At 52.2% G+C, this 16,198-nt stretch overlaps 1 protein-coding gene across 2 annotated transcripts in view; it reads left to right on the forward strand.

The window, feature by feature from the left end:
- Positions 1-3,824: 3,824 nt before the first annotated feature.
- Positions 3,825-16,198, forward strand: part of Rims4 (regulating synaptic membrane exocytosis 4) — a 59,743-nt gene continuing 47,369 nt past the window's right edge. For both annotated transcript variants that reach the window (XM_032904868.1, XM_032904869.1), the window contains exon 1: positions 3,825-3,952. In XM_032904868.1, coding sequence (XP_032760759.1) covers positions 3,856-3,952 — 97 coding nt within the window. In that variant the 5' untranslated portion in view covers positions 3,825-3,855. The remainder of the gene's footprint in view (positions 3,953-16,198) is intronic.

The following is a 16,198-nucleotide window of genomic DNA, read 5'->3' on the forward strand; positions in this document are numbered from 1 at the left end:
ACCCTTAAAATTGTCAGAGAACAACGAGAAGGTTTTTTTTTTTTTCTTTCTACCATTTGGGTCTATCACAGGGATCAAACTCTGGTTGTCAGACTTGGTGACAGTTGCCTTTACCCTCTCAGCCATCTCACTGGCCCCCAGACTGTTTTCTTTCCCTAGAGTCAGCATCATCTGTGCTACCCACAGGAGCCTCCCGAGGCCCTGGTCAGTTGTACAGGTGACCCGGATCATGATGGAACCAGCAAGAGGTCTCTGTCTTTCAACAGTTCTGCCCACATGTGCCTTTCCGAGCCTCAGTTTCCCTCTCCCCAAGATGAGCCAGTTGATGGTATTTCAGGTTCCTTTTGCTGTGTGTGCCAGGTTCTGACAGGTGAGGAGCTGTGGACATTAGAACATAAACTCACACGTGTAGAGCGCCAGGCTGAGGGACTCATTTGATAGTGAGACCCACGTTGCGGGTCTCTGTTTTACATTTGGAGAAACCGAGGCCCAGGGAGGTTGATCCACTTGTTCAAGGTTGCTGTTCCAATGTGGTATAAAATATGATCTCTAGGCTGACATATGCTCAGGAAGGGCTCAGTGGGGCAGCAAATACTCAGTGTCTGTCACTCGGCTGCCAGCAGGTGCCAGCTGTGGTTGTATCAAGGTTCAACCAGAATGAGCCCCAGGATGGTGCTCTCACAAGGCCTGGCGAGGCTGGCTAATGGCTGGAAGGTACGTGGGGCTTTCTTATGGCATCTCCAGCATGGAGTCTTCCCATACCTAGGCATCTTGGGTAGAGGCTGCCTTCTCCCAGAGTTTGGAGCCCGAGCAAACCAGGAGGAAGCTGCAGGACCTTTCTGATCCACCTTTGGGAATTTCATGTGCAGCATCCCTGTCTTCTTCTGGTTAAAACACAGTCACTGAGCTTCATCTGGATTTAAGGGCAGGGGCTTGGGCAAACATTGCCCACACAGTTTTAGAAAAGATTTATCCTATCTATTTTTTATTTATGTGAGTACACTGTTGCTCTCTTCAGACACACCAGAAGAGGGCATTGGATCCCATTACAGATGGTTGTGAACCTCCATGTGGTTGCTGGGAATTGAACTCAGGACCTCTGGAAGAGCTGTCAGTGCTCTTAACCACTGAGCCATCTCTCCAGCCCTTGTTCACACATTTTTAGGAGCAGCCCAGAGGTCCTACTGATCAGTGGTGAGGTGGCATTTGACTGTCCAAAGGCCAGCTCAGGATCTGTATGCCGTTTTCAATATTTAGTCTCCGACTTTCCTCTTGGGTCTTTGGGATTTCTTCCCTAGTTCAGTGACTTCCCACAGCCCCCTCCCATGTGCATTCCTGAATGAATTTGCCCCCATGTTAGGAGCAGTGGAAAATACGCAAACTTTGGAACTGGGCTGACACAGGCTCCAATCTCATCCTTTCCTTGTGATCTTGGGGACATCAGGTCCCCTCTGCAAGCCCCAGCTCTTTGTAAAATGGGGGAGAGAGGTGCTGAGGACCCTGCCCTCATAAGCTGGTTTAATGACACTTTTTTGCCTGGTACCTACTAGGCCCTGGGGGTGGGCAGAGGGGGGGCGAGGGAGGAGGAGGAGGAGGAGGAGGAGGAGGAGGGAAGAAGAAGAAGATGAAGAAGAAGAGGAGGAGAAGAAGGAGGAGGAGGAGGAGGAGGAGGAGAGGAGGAGGAGGAGGAGGAGGAGAAGGAGGAGGAGAAGAAGAAGAAGAAGAAGAAGAAGAAGAAGAAGAAGAAGAAGAAGAAGAAGAAGAAGAAGAAGAAGAAGAAGAAGAAGAAGAAGCAGCAGCAGCAGCTGCTTTGAGATGTATGGTTTCTGAATGACTAGAAAGAGCGAGGTTCCATTTACCAAGGTGGGGTGATTATGGGTGGAACATTCTCATATTTCTGTTGTTCTCAAGGTCAGAGTCTGTTTCCTGGAAAGGGGAAGAGGCTTGAGTAGTGTCTCCTTTGTGCCAGGTACTCAGTGAGATGACAGAATTGAGGAGATGGTCCAGGGACCTCTACCCTTTGACTGTGTGGGACTAGGGAAAGACATCACAGACATGAGAAGGACCCATTCGTCCCGTAGTAGCTTTGAATACGGAAAGCCCATGTGTAAGGGCATCCATAGACATCAGTCCTATAGCCACAGGGAACTGAATCCTGCTGGTATCTGAATGATCCTGGAATCCCATTCTTCTACAAAGCCAGTAGTAACAAGCCACACCTCACTAATACTTTGTAACATTCTGAGAACCCGGCTCAGCTGCCCAGACTTACAATCTAGACAGATTGTATACTAATAAAAGGTCTGTTGCTTTTAAGCTACTTGGTTGGCTAGGAATCAACAGAAATACAACCATCCAAAACAGAGGGTTCCTGTTGTCTGATGAGAAAATAGGTTAGTGAGACAGAGGGGCTCACCCTAGGCCACTTGGAAAGGAAGGACTGAGCAGTCCTTTCCCGAGGCCATCTCAGACGGCTGCTTCAGGGGAGGGGTGAGAACACCTGAAAAGGGCAGTCACTTCTGCTGTAGAGCGGGCCTCTGGCCATTCAGGTTTGGAGGGCAGAGGGGGTTTGCAATTGAGCTTGTCTGTTTCTACTCCTGCTCTGATAATCTGTTCCTGTGGGTGTGATTCGGGGGACCGTGGTCATCAGAATGTGTCTGAGAGTGTGTGCCAGTGTGAGCCTGCAGCAGTGTCTCGGGATCTTGAGTCTGAGGGTGTCTGTGCATCAGAATGAATCCATCCCTGTGAGTGACTCAGTCTGTATGGCTGTGTCTATAGGTATGAGTGTTTCGAGGGTGGCTGTCCCAGTTTTTGGGACAGATCACTACAGGAGGAGGGGTGCTAAGTGTCTGAGGTGGTCTGGAGCTATGCTCTCTCTTTGAGAGAGACTTCTAGGATGTGTCTGCAAGCAAGTGTGGGTGCATGAGAAGGTGTGTATCTGTGCAAACTACTGTGGGGTTTCTGGGTCTCCACTATGCGGGAGTGGGAGGACATGTCCCGCCTGCCTGTTGCTCCCTGTGATTCTGCAGGTCTCTGTGGACCCTCTGAAATTGCCAGTGGGTCTCTCTGCCACTATGTCTGTACGAGTCACTGAGTGTCTATAGATTGTCTGTTCAGGTATCTGTCAAGGTGTCTGTCCAGGTGTCCCTCCGTCTCCGGGTGTGAGGGAGTCCGAGATCTCTTTTGCCTAGCAAATACATCCTTGTGGGTGCTTGCGTACCTGGCAGGTTTCTTAGATTTCTTGGACTGTGTCCCTCTGGACGCCTGAGGCTATCTGGGTGAGGCCTGCACAAATCGGGGTTACTGGACACCTGCCTCAGGAGCGAGTCTGAGGACTGACAGCCACGGGTCAGAGCGGGTACTGGAGGTTCAGCCGCAGCAGCCGGGCGCAGACAGCCTTGCGGCGGGCTCGTGCACCTGCCGGGTTGGCGGCGGCGGCGCAGCCCGCACCCTCGCGGCTCCCACGCCCCGCTCGCGGCGCCCCCCCCCGGCCTCGGCGATTGGCTGCGGCGCTCGGCTCCGGCCCGCCCTGCGCGGCAGGCAGGCTGGGGACGCCGCGGGCCAGAGCGCGCCCGCCGCCGCCACCACCACCACCACCACCACCGCCACCGCCACCGCCGCCGCCGCCGCCACCACCGCCACCGCCACCGCCGCCGCCACCGCCGCAGCACCGCGCGTCTCCCTGCTCCACGCGCCGCCAGTGTCCGGCCCTCTGCGCCCAGCCGCCAGCCCCGCCGCCCGCCCGCGGAGCCCCGGCCGCCGCCACCACGCCGCGCGCCATACTCCCCGCGTCAAGAATGGGGCGCTGCTGCCTGCCCCCGCCGCGGCGGCCGAGGCTCTGGCGCGGGCGCGGGCATGGAGCGCTCGCAGAGCCGCCTCAGCCTGTCCGCCTCCTTCGAGGCGCTCGCCATCTACTTCCCGTGCATGAACTCCTTCGATGATGAGGACGCAGGTGAGCGCGCTGCGGTCCACCCACCCCGGGGGGGTTGTCTCCGGGTCCAGAAGCCAGGGACCCTCGGGGACCCGGGGCGCTCCGGAGAGGCGGCCACTGGCTCCGCTGCCTTCTCGATCCTACTCGGATAGATACCCAGGGGCCCCTCCCACTCCCTCAGGACCCCAGGGGTCTAGGAGGAGTTCTGGTTCTGTCCCCCCCTCCTGCGCCCCAGGGACCCCTTGAACATCTGCATTCATCCTTCTTGCGCAAGTGGGCCCTTCGGTCTCCTGGACCCAAGTCTCCTTTTTTATGTGCACCTACAGGATTCCTCTGCGACCCCCTCCCAGACTTGTTTCTCAACTGGTCTTGCCACCACCCAAGTCTGGTATAGACTCCCTAGTCAGATCTTGGGGTTTAGGCCGCTTCACCCCTGAGCTTCCGACGTGCTCCTGGTCGTTGGAGGTGGCGCACAGACCTGACCTCTCTGAGGTCTTTGTCTTAGCTGCATCTAGAGGCTCCCTGCCCAAGACCCCCTTGTTCGACAGCCAAAGCCTCTAGTGTCCCGATTTGTTCTTCAATCCCTTCCCCCACAGGCTGGGGCTCCAGACTCTAATCAGATTGGGGCGGGCCACACAGAACTGGCCCGGTGTCTGCTGGTCTTTCCTCCTTCCTCTCCAGGGATGTGCTAGGTAGTGTAAGTGCTAACTACACCAGCGCACCCTTCAGTGTGCGCCCCTGACTTCAGGTGATCTTGTCCCTGGAGTGGCCTTTTTGGGGTGGGTTGAACCCAGCTGCCAACCTTCAAGTCAAACCTTTAGCTTCTAGGCCTGAAAACACACACACACACACACACACACACACACACACACACACACACACCCCACAAAAAAACCGGTAGCCACAGCCCAAGGGTTGGGAGGAAGCCAGCTCATGGATACTGGAACCAGGCAGAGGGTACTGAGAGCATTGAGCTTGGTTTTGGATAAAAAGGGGAATCCAACAACAGGTGGGGGTACCTAGAAGGTTTGGGTGAGAGTTCCCCCAAAGAGTGCCAAGATTAGGAGTTAGAATCAGGTTCCAGTCTTTACTCTCTCCATATAAGCTGTGACCTTGGACAAGTCATGCCAACCCGAGCCTCAGTTTCCTCACCAGGAAGTACAGTTAACACTGCCTCGGTTACAAGGCTCTGTGTGGTGGGAGGGTGGAGTGAAATGGCTTTCAAACTGATAATTTGAGAGAATTTGAAGTTAATGAAGGGTGGGTGAGGAAGAGAAGTGTGTGTGTAAGTGTGTGTGTAAGAACAAGTGGGTTCGATACTGATTAAAATACACGGATGATCTCTTAAGAGGAAAAGAAATCATGTATGCACTACCCCCAAAATGTCACAATTTAGCGAATTCAAGAGTTCAGGTTTCAACTCTCTGCCTGCAGGCGTTTTCTGTCTCAGTTCTGTTATGGGATGGAATGGTGGGTAATAGGCTGTCACCTATGGGAAGAAAGATGGGAAGAGGAAAGTTCCCCAGAGCCAGGTGGTGGGGGAATGGTAACAGTCGAGGCCAACACCTGACAGAATTTTCTACGGACCTGGCGATAGGAGTTGGGGGTTACGATGGTTATCACCCATCTGGTCTGTGGATTCACCATTTTACAGACCGAATAGCTGAGACTCAGGAGCTCATCTTCCCCCTCACAGAGCTGAGGAGTGTTGAATTGTTATTCTAGACAAGACTAGGGGAGGTGGAATTGGGGCGGGGTCCCTGATACAGTGGCCTCTACTGCAGCTAAGTCAGAGAGAGGAAATTGGGCTGGCTGCAGGGATGAAGGCCGGGCAAGTCTTGGAGCATCCGTGGAGAGAGAGCAGGCTTGGTGGCAGGGCATTCTCCCAAAGTTCCTCAGGCCACTTCCTTGTGTCTCAGGGGACCAGCTGGGCAGGAGGGCAAGGAGCACCTGAGCCAGGCATGGTTTGCTTTTTCTCCAAAGTCATGCTACACATTGCGGGTCGGACACCTTGGCTCTTACTGCGGACCTGCTCTAGGTCTCAGTTGAGTCAAAGACAACTTCATTGACACTATTAACAGGATTTCTAAACATCAGTCTAATTTCCCCCCTTCTAAGCGAGTTTCTTCAAATTCTTGTGTTTCACTTGTAAGAGACCTAGAGATCATCTTCTTCAGCCCTCCTAGGGCCCAAATCCATGGGGTGGGGACTGGGTATCCGTGGTTGAGTATAAATGACTGAAGCCCTGGTGTGTGGTATGCATTCGTCTATGTGTGTGTGTATGCGTAAACCAAGGTCATCTGGTGTCTCCTGCACAAAGCTGAGAACAGAACCAGGCTTTTGGCTCCCTTCAGAACACCAGTGGCTTCTCTTGCTGGAGGAGGAATTTTAAAAAGCCAGATCTCACTGTGCAGAAAATGGTTCCCAGGTGAGGAGGCCTTGGGGAGCAGTTGGCAGCCCAGGGTTCTGTTTGGACATCTCAGGCTCCCTCTCTACTCATCCCTGTGGCTGCCTGGAGCTTGGGAGGTACAGGGAAAAAGTCTATTTCCATACCCGGTAGAATAATGAGGGGCTCGTGGAAGTGGGAAGTAAGGACCATTGTCTGGATGTTGAATTTCTCTTGATCATCTCATCTCATCCATTTTCTCCTAAAAGAAACCTTTCAGGCTTATTTCCTTTAAAACAGCACTGAGCTAAGTAATGTCTAAAGGCAGCAGAATAGGGTCTGGGGTCCTGCACAAGGATTGGCCTAATGAGAAGTGTTCTGTGCAGACTTGGCTCCTCTGGCCTCCTCCCCTCTCCTGCTGGCCCCCTTTTGACTCTGTCCTTGGCAGTGCCATTTCTGAGTGTGTCCCTGACAGGCTTCAGGTTCACACAAGAGCCTCCCCTTTAGTTGTGGCTTCCAATTCATGTTGACACATCTTTCCCATCTACTGGATTAGGCCAGAGTCATCTTCAAGGTTCTCATGTTGTCTCCAGCTAGCTTCCTGAGTCATAGGCTGAGGAGGAGACTTCTCCCTAGCTTTAAATGGGGCATAGCAGATCCCTGCTTTGGACTTAGGAGTGTCAGGCGGTGGGGGAAGAAGAGGTTGCTGTCTGTCTTTCTAGCACCCCGGAGCCCAAGGAAAGGATCGCTGCAGGTTGCTACAATGCCTGTCAGGAGGAATCTTCCCTCAGATGTTCTGGATACCTCTCAGATGTTGCTAGTGCCTGCCTTGTTCCCAAGGACACTGGGGCTTTAGAGAGGCAGGCACTCAGGGACACTTGGGATATTTGTGGCCACATCTTTGTTGCTCAGCCTTACTGGCCATGGTTTGCAGCTAGGGTGGGGAGGAGCTAGATGTGTGACCCTGTTTTCCTCACCTATATGAGGAGGAAAAATAACAGTATTCCCAGTAGACTCCATTGGGTCAACGCTTTAAAAATTATTACCATGTGCTGCATGTCTTTCTAGGTATTTAAAATGCATAATTTTAATCTTCGCTCATAACATTCTCCATAAAATTAATATCCTGTATAACATTCTCGTTTTCAGATAAGAAAACTGAGGTCTAGGCAGAGCAATCCCTTCAAGGTCATTTAGCCCGGAAGTGAGGGAGTTGGGGTTCAAATCTGGACAAATTGATTCAAGCACACTTGCTTTTAATTGTGCTGCTTGCTATATGCAACGTCTTAGCACGGTGCCTGGCGAGGTACCTGGCACGTCTCAGTGCGTGCTGGTTCTGCTCTGTCTTATTAACAAGTGAGAGTTGTCGCTGAGCATGGCCATAAAGAAGACTCCTGTGCATTTGGGCAAAGAAAAATCCTGATTCTCAAAATGTTAACTGTCATCCTTTTAATGGGCTAATTTTATTGCGTTGTAGTTTATAGTGGTAGAGCTGGGCCTCCCTTCTTTGGAGTGCTTAAAAGGTGGGTATTTCGGGGGCTTGAAAGCCAAAGGAAGGTGGGAAGCATTCTGGTTTATCGGTTTTCCTCTTCTTTCTAATCAGTTTATTTGTCGCACAACCGCGTGCCAGTTCCTTGGGGGTGTAGATGGGGAGCAGGGGTGTAGCCCCTTCCTGGTAGATACCAAAAGCGGTTGTTACATCAGGGTCTGGACCTTAGGCTGGTGTTCCTTCCTGAGCCTGACCAAGTGATCTGGCGGCTAGTTCTACCCCTCCCGCCCAGGAGAAGGGAGGAGAAGCTGGAGCAACCAGCTCTGATTTGCCCATAGGATGGATGCTTCGATCCAGCTCTGGGAGGAAGTTACCATGGCAACACCAGCCCGGCTACCAGTCCCTTTCCTAGCAGTTTAGGCCACATCTCTGGGCTGGGAAGCCTTTCGTGGCGCCTCCCTCTTCCGCTCAGACCAAATCTTCTCGAGGGGAGCATGGTGGGTGGGATCCACAACTGGTACCACAGCCCTCATCCCCACCCCCGGTTTTGAACAGAGGGGAAATGGAGGTGGTTGTTTGAGCTACTTTAAGGATGTGAAGCTCCCCCATTTCCTGCCAGACAGATCTTGGCAGGGGGAATCAGGGTTGCAGTTCCTGCCAGCACCCCCAGGCACCTGGAATGACCACATTGAAGCCTCACCCTCCCTCCTAAATTTGCAGGATTTGGCAGAGTTTTCTTTCCCAGGCAAGTGCTAACTTTTGTCCTTGAAATTTGACCTGAGCTTCATCTGGGAAACAAAATGTCCTGCTGCCCCCATCCTTCCCCTAAAAATGGTGGGAACAGACTGAGTCCTTCAGCTCCAGAAGGGGGGCTGGGCTGCATGCATGATGCAGGGAGACCCTAGGAGATCTTCATAATGGGGTCCCGTTAAAGCCCTGAGTCTAAGCTCCAGAGCCTCCTCACCCTCCCTCACCCCAGGGGAGGCCACTCCCGGTGCCCTTTTCTTCTCTGCCATCTACTACCCAACCCCCCAGTTTGCCACCTAGAACTGTAATCTCCTCCTTTGCTTTTGAGAAAGGGTTTCACGAAGTAGCCCTAGCTGGCCAGGCATTCGCTGTGTAGCCCAGGCTTTCCTCAAACATGTGGTCCTCCTGCCTCAGCTTCCTGAGCTTGGGTTACAGGTTTGCACCACCACACCCAGCTTCATAATCTTCTGTAGATTCGAGACTGGGAAGCATTCTAGATTTAGAAAACTGAAGCCTGGTGGTGTCTCAAGCCAAGTGCCTCTCTAGTTCAAGTTGAGCCGTAAGGCGAACATGTAGATTAAGGCACTTCAATCTAATCATGATAAAGGGATCATCTCAGGAGAGCCAGGTGCAGGAACACATGCACACGTACACTCACACAAACACCCACACATGTACACACACACACACACACACACACACAAATATGCACACATACCCTTGTGCAAGTCTTAGGCTGCTGCTAGGGTCCTCTCTGATCCCCAGAGCTCTCTCCTTTACTACCCTCCTTGGGGATTTTGCCTTCCCCTCCTCCAGCTCCAACTTCCTTGGTTTGCACCTACCAAGCTTCCTGTGGCTCTGCTTGGTGGGGAGGGGAAAGGAAAGGTCCACCATCTACCTTGGTTCTTTTTGGGGAACGAGGCCCCTCCTTCCTCCTTGCCACTCTCCAGCGCCCCAGCTGGCGGCTGAGTTGGGGGCAGTTGGACTGTGGAGGAGACTGGGCTAAGAAGGCAGCCACCCCTCACTCCCCACCCTCCACTCTCACCCCTACCCCCAGCTGCTCTTCTCTGCCTCCAACCTTCTACCCAACAACCATCATCTCACAGCTTTAAAAAAAATCTACCAGAAAAGAGCCCCACCAGTTCCCACGGTCTGTACCATTTGTTATCTTATTTTTTAAAAAACTATTTATTGTGTATGAGTATACTATAGCCATCCTCAGACACACCAGAAGAGGGCATCAGATCGCATTACAAGTGGTTGCTGGGATTTGAACTCAGGACCTCTGGAAGAGCAGTCATTGCTCTTAACCACTGAGCCATCTCTCTAGTCCCCCCCCACCGCCCATTTGCTATCTTTTTGTGTGAAGCTTGAATTTGATTCCATGCCCAGTGGCCTCAAGCAAATCCCTTCACCTTCTTGCGTTGGGGGAAGGATAATGATCTTGGTTAGAGCATCTCTCAGGGAGATTAAAAAAAAAATGAAATGACTGAAGTGCTTCTTCGGAGTTCTATAGCAACAGAGGTGTTGACTGCTGCTACACATGTGCCCATTTTACAGATGCTGAGCCCTACTCATCTGGAGTCATTTGTGGGTGGTGATCCTAGCCCAACCATACTTCCCTGGAGGCTACCTTCTAGTGCTGGAGATGAGTTCCTTCTATGTAGGAAGGGGCTTTCACAATAGCACATGGCACAGGTCATGGTGCAAGGGTCTGTTTGGCTTCTATAAACACCCCAGGGACTGGCAGCCTGCTCCAGGCCACCATTCCTGGATGGTCCCCATCAGTTGGCCAGCCGCAGCTGTGGCTATGCTGACCTCCTTGAAGGATCCAGTTGTCTGCCCTAGCCCTGAGGGCCCAGCCATCACCTGCCTCTGCAGAATGATGTAGGCCAGGACTGGATTATATTTAACACTGTGCTATTTCTACTTGACAGCTCTGGAGCACCACTCCCCTCCTCCTTCCTCCCCCCCTCCCCTTCTGATTCACTTGGAAACTGACGAGGCTGATGTCAGCGCCTTATTCTTAGCCCCCGTAATTGTAGCCGCATCGAGCAGTGCGCACTTCATTAACAGTTTCTGTGGTGGGGGAGTGAGAGGGCTGTGTGGCTGGGCAGGGACATAGGTGGAGGTGGGGACAGAGTAGCCACTGCCCGGACCCTGGCTAGCTGCCTGTTTTGGATGGACTGAACTGGGTGGGTTCCAGGTCTGGCTTTCTAAGACAAGCTGTCCTGGAAGGGTCATTGGAGTGTAGTGCGTGGTCTATTCTCCTCATGAGGCAGAGGAGGAAACCGAGGCTCAGAAAGGTAGGGTGGCTTGCCAAGGTCGAGTGGTCCAGAGTTTTGGCTGTTAAGTCTAGATCTTCTTATCTGACATTCATTAAGTTATTTAGTGCCAAACTGAGTTCTTGGTGCTGGAGATACTGGGTGGGGGGCGGGGGCGGAGTCAGACACGGTTTCTGCTATCATGTCCTGGAGCCTGAGGCATACAGACAATAACCAGGTAACCAATTTAAAACACTTATTTTCAGATGGTGTCAAGTGACAAGAGGAGATGGCATCAAGTAGTTGGGGAAAGCCGAGGCAGGGACAGTAGAGTTGAAGCTGCAGTGACAAAGCGCCCTGCCCTGGGAGGCAGGAGGCTCTTCCCCGTGTTCCAGGGTAAAGGTCCTGGGCTCGGCGTGACTTGGGGGCTTTAGGGAGCAGAAGTGAGGAATCAGATCATCACCGCCTGGTAGGAAGTGACCAGAGCACCTGGTTGGGAAACGCGTCCAGAGTGGGGAAGGAAAGGCCCCCATGCGAGTCGAGACACGGCGGAGACTGAGAACTTCTCCTCAGCCCCATCTTTGGAAACAGTGGCTGGACTGAGTGCACAGCCTGGCTGTTTTGATCCTGTAGAGTCCAGGAACTTCACTGCTCACCCTGCCTGCTCTCTTCCGGAGAGCGAGGGGTGGGGTCTGCAGGATGCCTGCTTTCGCTCTGCTTCTTCTAACTCACATTGACCTGGGGGGGACTCTGGGGCAAGTCACTTTGTCTCTCTGCACCTAATTCCCTCCTCTGTAAAATGGGCCACGACCATAGACCACACCTCAAAGGTTGCCTTGAGGGACGAATTATGTAATGTGCTTCTCCAGAGCAGGGTTGTAGCCTCGGTGACTGGGATCAAAGAGGTGGTGTGTCCAACACCCCGTTTACAGGAGGTTTTAGCCAGTGCTGGCTACTATGGCTGTCCCATCTATTGGAGCGATGAATCCCAGCATTCCCTAGGTCTGTTCCCAGGCAGACAGTATACACACACGCCAATTCTGGAACACAACCGGCTCTCTCCCTCTTCCTCTCCCTTGCAGTTTGTCTCTCTGTCTCTGCCCCTCCTCCCCCTTGTATGTATCTTTGTGAAGTTTCATGCGTACATGTGCACGGGATGTGCAAGAGACCAGAGGCACTACCAGCCTTATTTTTTGAAGCAGGATCTCTCAGCGACTTGAAACTCACCAAGTGCCCTAGGTTAGACGGCCAATGGACTGCCCATCTCCACTCTCCCAACCCTGAGATGTCTACCATATGTGGCTTTTTTATATGTAGGTTTAGAGATCATGTTTTTGTGGCAAGGACTTTAGCCACTGAGCCCCCTCCTCGGTTCATATGAAAGTCCTTTAAGTGCACTCACTGTGTCTCAGGCCTCAGTGCTGGCTGTTATCTGTAGGCCCTGCGGTTTCTTCACGGTCTCCGATCCAGAAGAACTTCAGCTGTGTGAGGCTTACAGTGAGCTCCCGGCATCCTCTGAGAAGCCATGTGAACAAGTAATGACTAGGCCAATGTGTCATAGAAGGTGCAACGAGCCGAGGGCTGGTCACAGGCAGCCCCTGGATCTCAGAGAGTCCGGGTCTAGTGCCTTTTACCAGATGCAACAGGGCACCGCTCTCTCCTGCACTGATGAAAAGTGGGCAGGGCCATGTGTGCAAGCACGCAGTTCATTTGAGGACAGACTCGACTGGGAAGAAGTAAGTGAGAGGGATCATGGATGTAGAAGGCATACTGCTGGGGAGAGCTGCCAATGGGCTGGCTGAGTCAGTTTATTGAGATGCTTCTGAGACAGGGTGGCCAGTTTCTAGGGAAAGTTTAGCAGGAGGCAGACCTTGTGGAGTAATAGATTTCTTATCTGGCCCAAAGAAAACTCGAAATAAGAAGACAAGGCAAGGCGCCTCGAACTAGTTTGCTGGTGGAGTGTGACCTAAGTGGATGGGAGTGCTCTCTTGGAGGGGTGGCTTGGGCTAGCAGTGACCTGGATGTACGTTGCTGTTACGAGTCCATTGTAATAAAGTGGTCCGGGCCTCAGCCCTGTGTGTTACAAAAATGATGCACAAAATAGAGATCCAATGAGGAGGTGAAGCTGTCTGTGCCTCATGTGGAGAAACGGGAGCTGCTGCCTTTCCTGTCATTGTAGACTTCCCGGAATGAGGTGACCACAGGCTGGGGCGGGGGTGTCTGGGCCTGGCGAGATGATGGCTCCGTGTGCCCATGGAGCCCTGTAGGCTGCCTTGGTGGTCAGAGAGAAGTCTGCACAGCAGTGAGCGTGAATCTTAGTGTCTCCTCTGGTTTCGTGTGTGCATGTATACGTGTGTTCATGTGGGTGCTTGTGTATGTGCATGCGTATGCACATGGACATGTGCTCTGAAGGCCAGAGGACAACCTCAGATGTTGTTCTTTGGGAAGCATCCTTAAGGCAGAGCCTCTTGGTAACCTGGAGCTTTCACAGTTACTCTGGGCTGGCTGGGCAGTGAGCCTCAGGGAGCCACCTGTCTCTACCTCCCAGTACTGAGGAGGTACAAGGGATTACAAGGATGTACCATCACACCCATGATTTTATGGGTGTTTTGGGGGCTAGACTCAGATCTTTATACAGCGGTTGGTTTACTGAGCCATCTTCTGAGGTGCCCCCAAGACTCAGTGTCCCTGTCTCCCAGACTTCCAGAGTCTTTTGGGGGTTGGTTCAGATGCAGGCAGAGCCCTCTAGAGAGAAAGGGCCTCACTTCCCACTTATTGCCCAGCCCAAGTCCCTTAGTGGGTGGGGCACTGAATAATTTAAAAAAAAAAATAAGCACTCAGAAGGCAGAGGCAGGGGGATCTCTGAGTTCAAGGCCAGCTTGGTCTACAGAACAAATTTTAGGATGGCCAGGGTTACACAGTGAAACCCTGTCTCAAATTCTTTTTTAAAAATAAGGATTTTGGACATTAGTGTATGCATATGCAGAGTCTAGAATGTATTGGACAAAGACCCCCCCCTTCCAAGAAGTGTTCTGGATGCCCCATCATCGAGAATCTTCCTGCTCACTTCCGGATACAAGCGCTGTTACCAGACTTTGAAACTGGGTCTGTTACCGTCGTGTTGAAAACATCTGTGTTGGAAAGAGCAGAATAGCCCCAAAGGACATCAGAGAAACTGTCCACCCACCTCCTGCTGCTGCTGCACAGGCCTACTCCCATGGCCACCCTGACAGTCTTGTTTTTTTGGTTTTTGTTTTTGTTTTTTGTTTTTCCTCTAAGTCAGGGTTTCTCAGTGTAGCTTATGCTATCCTGGAACTAGCTCTGTAGGTCAGGCCGGTCTTGAACTCAGAGCTACACCTGCTTCTGCCTACCGAGTACCTAAAGACATGCGCCTCCACCACCTAGGTCACCATGGTAATCTTTAAGGTTGCCAGTGTCCCCTTACTCTCCCGTTACCAAAATCATTTAAGTGCCTAAGACACTGCCTGTTTCTGAGCCTTCTGTGAGGGCTGCACAGGCGTCAGATGATCCTGGATGGCTAGAAGGACATAGGTGAGAGTCAGACTTCACAATCAGAAGGCGTGGGTTCGAATCCTGCCTCTGCCGTGTGTTGATTGAGTGACCATGGCGCAAGTTCCATGACCCACTCTGAGCCATCTGTAAAATGGGTTCATCAGAGCCCCTTCCCGCTGCAAAGGTGTCACGAGGATTAAATGAATCAGGATGTGTCAAGTGCTTTATAGAGGGCCTGGTGCACACCAAAAGTGAAACATGCCAGCGCTTAATAGTATAGCGTTTTTTAAGCCCTGAGATTGATGGACTATCTTGGGTAAAGACCAGAGAGGCACCTTCATTTGTCCAGAGCCTCACAGCAGGCGGCCAAGAAAACCAGAAACAGCACCAGCGTTCCCACACTCGTGACTCAGAGCCTCCTCTGACCCCAGATGTGCCATGTGCTATGATGGATAGATCCTGCTGGCCCCTGAGGCTTCAAGTCTGTACCATACATATCCAGCACTCAGTGTCCCTGGAAAATGCCACTAGCAGTCACCCTGGGCCCGGGCGAGAGGATGTGTCACTAATTGGGACCTGCCATGAAAATTAATTAGTTCCTCAGCACAAGTCTTGAGAAACATCTTTCATGTGACTGGGCCCAAGACCATGCTGGACCAGGAGTCTCTGGGGGGCCCGTGCAGCACAGGCTAGGCCATCCTCAAGCCTCCTGGCCCCAGGAAGCTGTGTATCAGTGAAAAGGCGAGACCTTCAAACTGAACAATGAACCAGGAGTCTCTTGCAAGGGAGTTGAGCATGTAGATGACGCTTGGAGTCCTGGAGGTTGTTTGAGGTGGAAGGCAATGTGGGGGTTGCACAAACTCAATATGGAACTGCATAAACTATCCCTTCTACCTCATTACCTAGCCTTTGCTTCAGGTTTGTCTGACGATAGGTGGTAGAAGCAACAGAGAGGGTTTTGGGTGGTCAAGGAACACCGGAGCCACCATGGCTGTTCAGTGGCTTGTGCCAAGAGTGGTACCACCATAAATCAGCCTTCTGATCTCTCATGTTAATAGCCCTCTAGCTAGGGCTTCCAGGGCCAGGCAGCTCCCACCAGCCAAAGGTGTGTCTTTATACAACAGCTGCTTGGTGGGGTGAGGGTCCTGCTTGGTAAAAAGGTCTGTCCAGGGCACTGGCATCTGCTGTCAGGGAACCTCTGACTAGAGCAGGGTGAACAGGGGAATTCAGCTCTGTACTGCACCATGCCTTGGCAATGGCGTGTCCCCTGTTCATAGTCCACGAAGTGGGCCTGATTATTTCAAGATCATGAGATGCATCTCCTCTGGCTTGACCCCTGTCTTGACCAGGGTCATTCGCCTCATGAAAACTGGGGCAAGACTCATTCTCTAAGCCTGAACCCAGGCTGGTCTCTCTTGCATTCTGCATGGCATTTCTAATTCTTCCGGAACATATGTGTATCTGAGACTTCTCAGGGTTTCTTTCCCAGTGCCACCTTGAAGGGCATCTGTCTTGATTACCACTTTGCATCTTCCGGAGTCTTCCATACTGAAAGGATTTCAATCTACTCAGACTCCTGGAGCCCCATGGAACACTGGCCTAAGTTGGAGAGGTGGGCAGGGGCTGGTTTGTCAGGGTTTTCTGATTTCAGAGCTCATTTCTGTTAGTTTACTGGTTGCATTACCCTGGGGCATGCCACTATCCTCTTGAACCTTGGTTTCCATGTGAGCTGAATGAGTGTGTGGCTATCAAGTGGCAGGGATCCTGTAAGTTCAAGATGCCATATGAACCCAGAACTTGTCCGTAGCTGGCCAATGGTGGAGTAGCCGAGAAACACCGATGACCCCCAGGCTTGTGGAAGAAGAAAC

This window comes from Rattus rattus, chromosome 5 (genome assembly GCF_011064425.1).
Source record: "Rattus rattus isolate New Zealand chromosome 5, Rrattus_CSIRO_v1, whole genome shotgun sequence".
NCBI classification, from domain to species: domain Eukaryota; kingdom Metazoa; phylum Chordata; class Mammalia; order Rodentia; family Muridae; genus Rattus; species Rattus rattus.